Source organism: Polistes dominula, unplaced genomic scaffold, assembly GCF_049000335.1.
Source record: "Polistes dominula isolate Pdom_NZ unplaced genomic scaffold, Pdom_raw_medaka contig_305, whole genome shotgun sequence".
In the NCBI taxonomy this organism is placed as follows: domain Eukaryota; kingdom Metazoa; phylum Arthropoda; class Insecta; order Hymenoptera; family Vespidae; genus Polistes; species Polistes dominula.
The window spans coordinates 124,357-138,349 of record NW_028301053.1 but is presented as its reverse complement, the minus strand read 5'-3'; the positions used below and the strand labels follow the sequence as shown (position 1 = coordinate 138,349).

Here is a 13,993-nt window from a genome sequence, read left to right as displayed (position 1 = left end):
AGTATAACAATACCTATATTCAAAAAAGTTTCAAAGAACGACATAAAGAAGAACCGCGGAATTAGCATTCTAAGTGCAGTAAAGAAGTTTATGACAAAAATCCTTTGCGAAGGAATGGCAAACATTTGAGTATCTAAAGCAAGACACTAATATATAAGATTGCATCGGACCAATAACGACCTACGTGGCATAGACAAATAGCCGAGTCCGCGATAACTAAACGTATCTATAGAACTAAAGAAATGAAAACGCTACGTTTCATAATATAGATCTTAAAAAAAAACAGAAGAAGTAATAAAGTAATTCGAAAAGAATTTTAAACCTAAGACCTTGTAAGGTTTATAAGAAGAAGGAGAAATGAGTTACCTTGTAGACAGAATGAAGAGTCGAAGTCTGTTAAATGTGGCAGAAATAGGAAAGGTACGAAAATCGAGAACGTCGAAAAGACTTTTAAAATAATTTTATGAAAGATAGACTTCGGTGTAGCAAGAATATCAATCTTTTTGAAATTGTCTATAAACTTAAAAATATACCAGGACTAATTAGAAGAGAGGAGGAAAAGAAGTAGAAAACATTAGGAAATTTATAATTTTATTCGTACTAGGGGTGCCTCAAGCCCGCGTTGCGGTGGCTTTTTTAACGAAAAAACTGCTTCTTTATTGCAAGCGTATTTCGCAGCATCTATGTTAAAGATTATAGCGTCGTTCAAATGTTTGTACACCTCAGAACGAAGTTATCTGAATAAATTTTATATATTCTAATCTGTCACTTTTGATTTTTAAATACTCAATTTATTGATCAATGTAATGATTATATAGCTGTCTGCATCGGAAAATATTAATATCTTCATTAGCACGAGTCATTAGCCGGTATGCCTAGAAGCTTATCGCAATAACTTTCTTGATTAGTTCTTCTCCTGTAAAAAAATATGTATGAGATAAAAAGAAATTATTGGTTCAAAAAAAAAATTGTAAAATAATCTATAAGTTGTACGTTTAGTTGGATTTTTTTGCATAATATTTTAATGATACCAATCATGTCTTTCCTAAAATATCAACAGATACTGCAGTTCAACGTAAGAAGTTCTGACCAATCGGCTGCCTTTACATTATGGTCTGGTTACAAAGCCGAGGCAGAAAGTATCGCTGCTAGACACGCGCACCTCTAGTAGTTTTTGGGTTTGTCTGCCGAAAATGGCGCTGGCAGCCGCGAGATGTCGGCACCGTCCTGGTGCAAGACAACGGAGCTACTAATAATTAACCATTGGGTGTCAGCACCGAGCAGGTGCGGGACGCCACATATATATTAAGATGTAAGTTACCATCAAGCTAATTTGAGTTACAATATTTATACATAAAGATAAACATAGTTAACTTATAATGCTATGCGCTGCAATTTTAAATGTTTTTTCTAACCTTTCATAGGCCTCCTCGTTATCAACACCAGGGATAATAAGATCATCCATATACGTTGTCACTACTTTTCTTTTTACTAAATCGCCAAAGACCTCATCAACAAATCTTAGAAAACTAGTAGGGCTATTGCGTAATCAAAAAGGTGTTTTAAGGAATTCAAATTGACCTTTTTTTAGTAAGAAATAAAGTGAACTTACGACTATCTTCCGCTATTCTAACATGAAAAAATCCATTCTTAAGATCAATTATAGAGAACACCTTCGCCCATGTCAACGCATGGATACAATCCTCGATCAATGGCATTGGAAATCGATCCCTTATTATCTTTGCGTTTAATCTACGAAAATCAACACAAACTCTATACATTCCGTCTTTTTTGGGTACTACCACTACCGGACTATATATTCGCTCGTACTTGGTCGAATTATCCCTTCGTTTAAATACTCATCTATCTGCTGTGCATAACTTATTCTCATCATTGCACTAATGCTTTCGATTTCCTTGTCTGCGCTCTTATCGCCTGTACATGTTGCATTCTCACTTTTGTTGCAGCTACCATATTTGCTTGGCTTAATCGATTCATTCTTAGTCGTATCGCTGGATCATTCGTCAGATCGCTGTGTTTTTATCCGCCCTTTATTTATACGAACGTCCAACTCTCCTAATAGCTCTTTTTCTAGAAAAACTTCGTCAAGCATATCTAAAGGGCCTACTAAAAATACATCCGTCGCATACTTATCGCCTTCGATATCGATATTTGCTTCAAATTTCCCTATCAGCTTTGTTATCGCGTTACCTAATACTGTAAATCGTCGAGCGGTTTCACATAACGCTGGTTTCCCTATCTTATTTTATATCTCTGAATTGATTAAGTTTACTTCGCTTCTCGTATCTAATAACGCATATGCAAATAAACCAATTATTTTAATCGCAATTCTATCCGTAAAAGTGTGGAGACAATTGACGCTCGTTACATTTTCCGCTGGTTGGCTCGACTTATTACAATAAGGTTCTATGTATCCGTAGTCATTACATTTAAAACTCTGGAGTCCCTTGTTTCTATCTGGGCATGCACGAAACCTATGTTCTATCGGGCTACATGCGTAGCAAACCATCTCTTTTTACCTTTGGTGACGAATTAACGCGCGCCGTTGCCACGTTTCTTTGAAATCTCTTTCTATCTCGCATCCCTTGTTCAATACCTTCTTTTTTTTCTCGAATATTTCGATATTGATTTTTAGCTCCGTGAGTGTTCATGACCCATACGAAACCGCCTTATCGCGACGATCGCCTTGTAAACCGTTGGCTATATATTCTATAAGAGCTATTTCATCGACATTGCCTTGATTCGCGATTTCTCGCATACTGTAAATGTACTTACACCTACTTTCGTTTGGTTGTTGCCTGCGCTTAAATAATTGCGAATGAATCGTTGCCTGATTTATCTCGGTTTTAAATTCTTTAATTAAACTACGCCTCAAACTGCTCCATGACTTTATTTCTTTTTCGAAGGTGATGAACTGCCTTGCCGATCCCTTCAGCATACGCTTTCCGTACACAATCTTTTGCAACTCGTTTCAACCCAATACTGCACTGGTATCTTCAAAGTCGTTGATCTACTGATCTACTGTTATCATATTGTCTCCGCTGAAGTTTGATAGACTGTCTTTTACATCCCTTAAGTTGAACGAAGCTAATTGCTGCGTAGTGGCCTCAACCGCTCTTCTTCTGTTGTTTTGTGAATTTCTATGCGATCCTTCTTCTCGTTCGCTTTTGAATTCGGATTCTTCTTCCTCGTCTTCACTTTATTTAATTCCAATCGCGTTCTTTAAGCGATCTCTTAGCGTCTGCTTGTTACCCACTGTAGATAATCCTAATTTCTTTACTGCATTCTTTACCTCTATCAACTTCATGGAATCAATCTGTTCAATTGTGTATATAATTATTTTTTCTTCTTCTTCTTCTTCTTCTTCAGCTGCTTTATTTTTGCCTTTGCCTTTCTGTTCCGGCTTTCGTCTTCCTCGTGATGTGCATTCGACGATCGTTTCGTCCCACTCTTCACATCCACTCTCCTCTTCTCTCTCCTTTGTTTCATATTTTACCTTAACTAGAGCCATCGTCCTAGCCTCTTTACTTACTTTTAAAACTTACTACCGTCTTACTATCTTACTGTTACACCAACACTACCGATTACTATGCAACTTATAATCTAGCATTCACGCGTGGTCCACTTTTACGCGCAGCGCCCTTCTTCAACTTTTCAATCAGATTCACACTGTTGGTAACCGTAAAGCGACTTTACAACTTAAAACAGCTTTATACGACTTGATATTGCAATCGTGAGATCTATTTTCTTTCTACAATCCCGGAGGGGCCCCCAAATGTGGGATTCCCCTTCTCCTATTAGTCTTCGTAAAGGATATCTAACAAGTAAAAAGAAACGATTTCCGCGGTGTTAATAATAGGTTGATTTAGAAAGAAAAACCTCTCTTCACGGATATGCTATATATTCAATATAAAAAAGTAAAAATACAACGAGATGATAAAACGCCTTCTTTGCTCGGCTACTAAACGATGACTGCCTCTTGGTTTCCCTTTTTTAATTACTTAATCTACTTCTTTGTGCGACGCTCTTGCTATCGATATTCAACTATTTATTTTACATTGTTTATCTTCAACTTGATTATACCCAATACTCTCTGGTCCACTTATGCTTCAGTGTTCTCACTCACATTCTCGAACACCAAATATATATTAATAAACAATAGCATCAAAAAAAAGTGGAAATAATAATATTAATAATAAATATTAATAGTAAATAAGAATAATAAAATAATAATTATGTATATATTTTACACTCTAGCTTCACATCGTCCTTAGTTTGCTTAAACTTTATAAATTACTTTTTGTGTGAAATTGAAAAATACTCTTATCTATGTCTACAGTTGAATCGACTCTTTCAATTGATATATAAATTTTAATTGGGACAAGTGTGATTTTTCATATATTCGTGGGTAAAGTTTTGAGGTTATACTACCACGTTTACTTTATACATACTATAAATATATATATGTATTTGCTGTCTTAGCCAATGGTTCCAAATTGCTTGATGGTATCATGGCATCTACTGACAAAACAAGGAAGCAACAGGAGGAACTACATGGTGTTTTAGAATCTATCAATTCACACAACCAAGCTCATCATAATAATCTTTGGAGTATGAAATACATTAGAAATATTCCTTCTATTGTTGATTTTGAAAAAAAGATATCTATACACGATTATAAAATCAACACTTCGTTATCGTATTTCGTATAGCAAATATTTAATACAAAATTAATGAATAAATAAAAAACAGTATAAAGGTGTAATAGAAAACAAAACATCCTATGAGAAACATATTCGTTAACGTTCGTTACAATTCTTTCCATTTTTTGACAATTTAGGAAATAATTAAATTTCTTCCTAACTTTTCAAACGATGTCTGTTAAATGAGAATGAATGATTAATTAGTATATACGTTCCCAAATGCATATGCAAATTTTATGAACGTTATTTTAATTAAAAAAACAATTGAAAAGTTATTGCACCTATAAAAAAAAAAGATTATTTCTTGATACACACACTTATATTTTATTATAATTATATATATAAAACATTCTTCGTTATCCTTGGTTTATGTTTTTATACCTATATTTATGAATATATATATCCAAATTTATTAATATGCATGCCTCAGGTTATAAATTTTTTTATAAAAAAAATAAAATAAATAAAAAAAAAACAGAAGAAACAACAAAACATAATTTGTGTGTCAAACTATAATATATATAATTTTAATATTATATATAAGTTAATAAGACTTTATATATTTACTCAGTATTCAATTATATTTAATCAATCGTGTAATACAGTAGAAAAATTTGAACATCACATGTAACGATATTATTAGACACTTGAGAGTTATTATCCATTTGTTTTTTTTTCCTTTTTTTCTTTTTTTTTTAACAAAATTTGTTCTACCGGAACACCTTTTAAATATTATCATTATGTTAAATATATTCTAATATCTTTTTAGTTTATTATATACACGTAATATGATACAGTTTCAGTAGTACAATCAATTTCAGTGATTCATCAATTTATTCGATTCAATTTCGTAAAGAAGAGATTAAGATGATTAAAAAATTATCATTAATTTACCTTTTCATTATTTTTTTTTTGTATCTTCTTTTCTGTCTTGTTTTTCTCTAATCTATTCGTATATATTTTGTTTTTTTCTTCTTATAAATAATAACTATAACGCGCAAATATATAACGTAAAATAGCAGAAAACGATATTGTTCTGACCAAAGATTCTTCAATGAAAATTCCTCTGATCATTACTTATATGCTATGAAGTGGAGAATAAAGGATTAGATTAAGGTATAAAATAAAACACGTGGTTGAGCCAAACAAAGAAACAATGCCTTTTTTTATTGGCTCGTCAGGGAAAAGCCTTGCGGCATAAAAACCCTGGATGTATTTTAATTATAAAAATGAGAGTCCACCGCGTGGTATTACCACGCGGGAAAATACCGTCGATATAAAATGTATTTAATGGAAAGATCTCACCTCTCGCTCGCTTCGCTTACGTTCCTTAACTTAACTTAACTCCTTTGATTTCGATATGTATTCACAGGCTTTCTAGAATGGACTGGGCGGAGGTCCTTTTGTACTGGCCCCGCAGGGCGTACGGACTGGGTGTAAGAAGTGGGGAGGCGAGAGGTGGAAGTGACTAGAGGGGCGCTTCGGTAGTTACTAGTAGTTGATCGATGCTCACCATGAGTATCGATCGAGACCTTTAATCGATGGAGGTGGATGCGCGCGAATTTTGAATACTGCTAATTACCGTATGATCCTTTTGGATCGTACATACTCCCCCGTTGAGAGTGTAACGATCAATGATATTCTTAATACATGTGTTGTGTTGTGCGCTTATTATCATCGATTTACAATACTTTCAACCTAGGTCATTGAATCAGTTAAGTACATCGCTAGTTGTATAAGTTATTGAACATGTTCATTCGATTGCTTATGATATAACGCTAGACGTATTCGCTGAATCGCTCAGCGTATTTTTGCTGACTTAGTCAGCATTCTCGAATTATCGCTGGCCAGGCGACTTTCTTGTACGTACAAGGGAACCGTTGGGTCTTAAAGACAATGATTTAACAATGAAAAAATAGTTGTTACATTGTACTTGACAATTCCGTGGACCGTCTTCACGGTGACCACTCGTACTACATCGTCTTCTCCTGGATGTATGTTCACGATCCGGCCTAACGGCCATCTCATGTAAGGTTGATTCTTGTCGATGAGAACGACGACGGTATCCTTTTCGATTTTCTGCTTGGGTTGTATCCACCTTTGTCGTTTCTGCAGTTCTCGTAGATACTCAATATGCCAGCGTCGCCAGAAATCTTGTCGCACTTTCGTGATATGTTTCCAGGAGGACAGTCGATTGGCTGGAGTTTGAACATAATCTTCCTCCGGTAATGTCGTAATAGGTCTTCCAACTAAAAAATGTGCGGGTGTTAGTGCTGTCACGTCATTCGGATCTGACGAGATGGGGCATAATGGGCGTGAATTTAAATAGCTTCGATTTCGATCGCGAAGGTAGTTAGTTCTTCATACGTGAAGAGAAGTTCACCGACGACCCGTTTAAAGTGATGTTTGAAAGATTTGACCGCTGCTTCCCATAAACCGCCAAAGTGAGGTGAGAAGGGTGGATTGAAATGCCACGATATCCTATGATCTATCGCGAAATCACGGACCTTATTTTTATATTCGTTCGATTCCATTAGGGCGTATAGCTCCCTTAACTGGTTATTAGCCCCGACGAAGTTGGTTCCGTTATCAGAATAAACGTGAGTTGGAACAGCTCTTCGACCCACAAATCGCCTGAACGCGGCCAAGAAAGCATCCGTAGTCAGATCGCTGACTAATTCAATGTGTACCGCTTTTATAGTCATACAAATGAAGATACACCCGTATATTTTAACGCGACCCTTATTACAGTATTTCTTTTCCTTCGCGTAGATCGGCCCGAAAAAATCTACTCCGACATGGGAGAATGCAGTGGTTTCCTGCACTCGAGAGCATGGCAAATCCCCCATTTTATATCGGATGCCGGATGCACGAAATCGAATGCAACGCACGCAATGACGTACGATTCTTCGCACTTCATTCTTACCGTCGAGAAGCCAAAACCGTTGTCGAAGAGCATAGAGGGTAGTCTGTATGCCAGCGTGAAAATTTTGTTCGTGAAATTTTCGGATAAGGAGATCAGTGACGTGATGATGTGTGGGCAATAATATCGGACATCTCTCATAGAAACTTAAATTCGCGTTTCGAAGTCGGCCCCCCACTCGAATTAAGCCTTCTTCGTCGAGGATCGGATCTAACGCGGCTAGTCTTGTGCTCTTGACTCCCCCGCTGTTTCTAATCTTTCCCTTTCGGCGTGGAATTGTTCGCCTTGTACGATCTTTAAAACGTGTCGTTCTGTTTCTGTTATTTTCGCCGTCGACAATTCTCCCTTATACGAGTTAGTTTTGAGCCATCGTCGGCATCGAGCCATAATTTTCAATAATCGCGCGTAGTTGGAGAATCGCTGAAATACATTTCCGGATTCGATTCGCGTCGTTAATACCGACAATTCCTTTACGTCCGGTAATTCGAGAATTTCCCCTTCCGTCGGGTTGGGCCACTCAGTCTCTGGTCGCGCGAGCCAGGGTGGTCCACGGAACCATGCCTCGTTCCTCAAAAAATCGCGCGGAAGTTGTCCCCTAGATAAAGCGTCCGCTGGGTTGTCTTCGGATCGCACATGTCGCCATATGATATTTTCACAGATTTCATGTATTTCGCGCACGCGATTCGCCGTGTATAATTTTAACGTGTTGGAGTCTCTTTTCAGCCAACCCAGTACAATCATCGAATCGGACCAAAAGGTTATCTTGTCGGGTTTCAATCCGCCGGCAGTTCAGACTTCTCTATGTAATCGCGCGAGTGTTAATGCTCCGCATAGCTCTAAACGTGGTATAGTGGTATTCTTAAGGGGAGCGACACGACCTTTCGCGCAAAGTAGACGTACATATGTGTTACCGAATTTATCTCGCGATCTTACATATAAGCAGCCGCCGTAACCAGATTGACTCGCGTCGCAAAAACCATGCACCTGCACGTCAATCGGGTCGTCGAGTGTGATGCGTCTTTCTATCGTTAAACTGTCAATTAATGTCCATTGTTCTGCGAACTTTATCCACGAGGTGTGTAACGTATTGGGTACCGATTCATCCCAGTCGATGTGTATTTTCCAGCAATCTTGGATGAAGATTTTGGCTGTTAGAATGACGGGTCCTAGAAGTCCGAGTGGATCAAAGATCTTTGCGACTTCGGATAAAATTCGTCGCTTGGTAATTCTTTCGCGAATATCTACTGGCGCGAGGGAGTAAATTAAACAATCATGATGTGCGTTCCATGAAATACCGAGTGTCTTTAAAATAGGATTTTCCTCAGAGCAGAGCTCGACATCGATGTTTTTTATGTCCAAATTTTCGAGTACCGGTCGGAAGTTAGACGCCCACTGTCGTGTATTAAAACCGCCTCGTTTTAATATTTCAATAGTTTGATCGCGTATCTTTCCGAGGGTTTCGACATTATCAGTTCCCGTAATAAGGTCGTCTACGTATAGATCGCGGTTAAGTATTTCGGCTCCGAGTGGATAATTAGCACCTTCATCCTTCGCGAGTTGTTTGATGGTTCGTATGGCAAGAAACGGTGCTGACGCTATTCCGAATGTTACCGTATTAAGTTCGAACGTGCGAATCTGTTCGTTATGCCACCAAAATATCCGTTGATATTGGCGATAGTCTGGATGAATCCATATTTGCCGATACATTTTCTCAATATCCGCTGTTAATACGTACCGATATGTCCGGAATCGTAATAAATGTTCTACTAATGTGTCTTGTATTGTAGGTCCGACTAATAAGGTGTCGTTGAGAGAAAGTCTCTTATCATTTTTCGCGGAAGCGTCGAATACGACCCGTACTTTTGTCGTCGTTATAGCTGATTTGATAACGGCGTGGTGGGGAAGATAGCAACCCCCTCTGGATTCATCTTCGACGATCGACATATGTCCTAAATTGATATATTCCTGCATAATTCGTTCGTATTCCTTCCGAAGTTCAGTATTCGCGTACAATTTCTTCCGGAGGTTATGGAATCGACGTAGAGCTATACCGCGTAGGTAACTGTAATCGTGTCCTTCTTCGCGAAAAGGTAAACGCACAATATATCGTCCTGACTCATCGCGCTTGGTGTTTTGGACATAATGATTTTCACAGTCTATTTCGTTTACCGGGTTCGATCGCGTTATATTCGCTTCCTCCCATAACCAAAATTTTTCTAACTGTTCTTTCAATTCGGTTGTCGCCAAAAACGTTTGATTTCTCTTACGATCGTCAGATTCGATTCCCCCGGCGACTACCCAACCTAATCGTGTTTTCTGGAGTATCAGATCGCCGCGTCCTGGTGATAAAGAAACTTGTCCTATTGTCATGAGCGCTAGTGTTACTCCAGAACCTATCAAGATATCGACCGGTCGTGGTAAATGGAACTGGGGATCTGCAAGTTTTCGATCGGACGGGATTTTGATGAGTTCTCGCGGGAAGATTTCGCTGGGTATCGGATCGGCTATCTTTGAAACGATGAGTAGTGAAAGGTTTCGACTATATTCGTTATCTAGTGATCGAATGTTTATCTCGATAATGCCCGTCGTTTGAGTGGTGGTGTCGTTGATAGCGTAAATAGGGATCGAATATGGTTTGATCGGCAAACGTAGGTCTCTCGCGACCTTCTCGGTGATGAAGTGCGCAGCGGCACACGTATCTAATAGCGCCCGACATAGTCTGAAAGTTCCGTCTCCCTTTCTTACGCGGCACATCGCGCTCATAAGGAGTTGATTCGGTACACCGCGCGCGTTGCTATTAAAGATCGGAGTGAGTCACGTGGGGGTGGGTTCAGTTTGGGAGGTTGACGTGGTCTCCTGCTTCGCGGAGGTCGGGGTCTTCTTTATCGCGGCCTTCCGTTGGATAGTATTCCTATGTAGTGATGTATGATGGGGTCGTTCACATATTTGGCAATGAGAAGCGTTGCATGGACCTCGATGCGTCCGTAAGCAATTCTGACATAATCTATGACGTTTGACCACTGTCAGTCTATTTTGTTCCGTCATATTATTGTATCGAGGGCAGCAATATAAAGGGTGTTCAGCTCGTCTACAAAGAATACACTTCGTCATGGTACGAGTGAGAAATGTGCATGTCGGACGTGTGTCCTGTCGTTTTCGCGGTCGTAAATTCACCTTCTCGGGATATCCACGTTTCGCGTGGGGTTCGAGGTTCGCGGATGTTGATGACGTTTCCAGCGGAGCACACGCACGCGCATATCGGGTTAAAAAATTAAAGAATTGCTCGATAGTCGGATATTCGTCGGAATCTATCGGTTTATTCCATTCTTGCAGCATCTCGGGGGGTAACTCGCGTTTAGCCAGGTGTACTGGCCAGACCACCGAACTTACATTATATGTCTCGAGTGTGGAGATGTGAGAACGCAGTTCGTTCAAGAATGCCGTTACGTCCTTTGCTGATCCGGCCTTCGGTCGGGATATGTCGATTAACGCGTCGATTACCCGAGCTAATAGTATCCGTGGCACATCGAACGCCTTCAGTAAAGCTCCCCACGCGTCCTTATATTTTTCCCCAGTTAATTGATAATGCTCGATCGTTTGAAGGGCTTCGCCGCGAAGGGAGTCGCGAAGGTATACGTGTTTTTCTAAATCCGATATATCACTACGCGTGTCTACGAGGGTTAAAAAGCTAGATTTAAATGGGATCCATTTCCCTATATTCCCGTCGAATTGCGGGATCTCAATACGCCGTAATGGTATTTGTTGATCGCGGGTTTTCATGATATCGTTGCTTTCGTCAGCGTTATTCGGGTTGTTAACTGTGGCGGTATCGTTTGAATGAAGTTTGTCTCCGATCGCGCAATATCTCTCTATGATTGGAGTTAAACTATCGACTCCTCCTGCTTCGTTGATAGCAGTAACGCACTTTTCATACAAGGTTTCGTATTTCTCTACTAGTGGTGCAAGTCGTTCGTAGCGCCTTCTTAATTCCTGCTTATTTAGATTTCCTTCATTGATTAGATTTTCGACGTGCGTTAAACCCAATTCTAAAACTAGCCGTTTTTGTTCGAGCTGTCCGAGCTGTTTTTGCGATGCAATCACGAACCGTTATTAACTATTCTACTCTTCGAAATCTACTCAAATGAATTTATGATATTATAAAAATTTCCTTTGCACGAGTATATGGCCGTGCGTTGGGTTCTTGATCACGCGAGTACGGTCCTGCTGCCGTAAATCGTTGGAGGGGGTGTCCGTTTATTGTCAGTGGTAGCCCGATGGAGGGGGTATGCGATCGTCGCTAGCTGTATGCCGATAGATGGAGTGACCGGCGAGACGACTATGGCGGTACGACCGAAGATCGCGCCCTCTTAAGTTACTAGAAGACTAGGGAATCACGCTAACCGGAAGTAGTTATTAGTTTACGTAGCCGTTGATAAATGTTCAATGAAGGGAAGCAAGTCGCAAAAATTTTAATCTAATCTTTTTTCACTATAGAGAAACCCTCTACACGTCGCGGCGTCTTCGTTCTCTAGTCGATCGTTCAAATAAAGAAATACGGCGTGACGGTGGGACCGCCGAAAATGTTATCGTTATTTGTACAAGGATAAAGCGATTTCCGCGTGATTAAGAAATAACTATTTCGTGAATCTATACGTTTCTACCGTTGATATTAATAATTAAATTATTCATATGTCGATTCAAAGCTTCATGTGAAATTTCTTACAAAAGATCAATAAATGAATAATGATATTCGAAATTGCAAACTTCTACTGGATTCGAAGGCGCAGTTTCACTTGAAATATATGTTAATGAACAAAGGTGTGTACGCATAGGCGCACACACGGATAATTGAAACTACTTATCTCGTTTCTAGATCTTTCGTGACGATGGTTGAGCTGGGCGATGAAGATGTTCGCGAGATGGCGGACTTTCTCGACTTCGTTGTTCTCTAATCGGTTTGCTCGGCGTGGTGATAGTCTATTCACTGCTTCGTAAATCAGAAGTCGGGAACTCGCACCTTACAGGATTGCACCAAAATGTTCTGACCAAAGATTCTTCAATGAAAATTCCTCTGATCATTACTTATATGCTATGAAGTGGAGAATAAAGGATTAGATTAAGGTATAAAATAAAACACGTGGTTGAGCCAAACAAAGAAACAATGCCTTTTTTTATTGGCTCGTCAGGGAAAAGCCTTGCGGCATAAAAACCCTGGATGTATTTTAATTATAAAAATGAGAGTCCACCGCGTGGTATTACCACGCGGGAAAATACCGTCGATATAAAATGTATATAATGGAAAGATCTCACCTCTCGCTCGCTTCGCTTATGTTCCTTAACTTAACTTAACTCCTTTGATTTCGATATGTATTCACAGGCTTTCTAGAATGGACTGGGCGGAGGTCCTTTGTACTTGCCCCGCAGGGCGTACGGACTGGGTGTAAGAAGTGGGGAGGAGTGAGGTGGGGGTGACTAGAGGGGCGCTTCGGTAGTTACTAGTAGTTGATCGATGCTCACCATGAGTATCGATCGAGACCTTTAATCGATGGAGGTGGATGCGCGCGAATTTTGAATACTGCTAATTACCGTATGATCCTTTTGAATCGTACAGATATAAAATGCTACCAAATGAGCTATAAACAATAAGTTGCCTTTCTGTAAAAAAATGTAATTCCAATTATTCCTCGGATTATTAGGCTTCTTAATTCTTTGCCTGAATCAGTTAATGATATTAGCTCTAAGCATCAGCTGAAAATGCTTCTGCGTAAATACTTCAATAAATATTAATTGTGCTCTAGCTACCTAACCACCTTGCGTCTTCTTTTTTTGATTCTTGTATTTTACATACCCTGTATTGAGATTACTCCCGTATTATTATTTGAAATTAAAAAAAGAATATATAATAAATATAATAAAATTAAAAAAAATTAAATATTTTGAGAATATAATATTTTATATTAAAATATTGGGATTTATAATTTTTAAATATATTATTTAATTACAATAAAAATATAAGAAATAGTACTAATAAGAGACTTTAATTAGGTGCAGTTTTTTTTTTCAAATTCAGGAAGAAAAAATTATGTAGCACCCTAATAGGTTCTACTATTTATTTATTATTTATTCGCGGTCTATTTATTATTTTTTAAAGAGGTTTCAGTTAATAGGTAGTCCGTTCTTCTTCATTTATTTTTACGGTTCGCCTTAATGCAGAAAGAATGTCTAAGGACCTAGCACCTATGAGTTCGTAGCCGACTGGACTCGATCCATCGATACGAGTTGACCTCTCAGAGGCCGTTAAAATGCATAGCACTTTAGACCACTCAGCTATCTATGGCTACCGCCT

The 13,993-nt window shown here is 38.8% G+C and overlaps 2 protein-coding genes across 2 annotated transcripts; both read right to left on the bottom strand.

Annotated features, from left to right (window-relative positions):
- Window positions 1-7,866: 7,866 nt before the first annotated feature.
- On the bottom strand, window positions 7,867-8,388 carry LOC149031528 (uncharacterized). Its single transcript, XM_089175728.1, has one exon. The coding sequence runs from the start codon at window positions 8,386-8,388 to the stop codon at window positions 7,867-7,869; it is 522 nt and encodes a 173-aa protein (XP_089031854.1).
- A 48-nt stretch (window positions 8,389-8,436) lies between these two features.
- Window positions 8,437-10,401, bottom strand: LOC107073522 (uncharacterized). Its single transcript, XM_015334211.2, has one exon. The coding sequence runs from the start codon at window positions 10,399-10,401 to the stop codon at window positions 8,437-8,439; it is 1,965 nt and encodes a 654-aa protein (XP_015189697.2).
- Window positions 10,402-13,993: the final 3,592 nt, after the last annotated feature.

Excerpts from the sequence above, each read along its gene's own strand:
- LOC149031528 (XM_089175728.1), bottom strand. The coding sequence starts at position 8,388 with ATGATTGTACTGGGTTGGCTGAAAAGAGACTCCAACACGTTAAAATTA.
- LOC107073522 (XM_015334211.2), bottom strand. The coding sequence starts at position 10,401 with ATGTGCCGCGTAAGAAAGGGAGACGGAACTTTCAGACTATGTCGGGCG.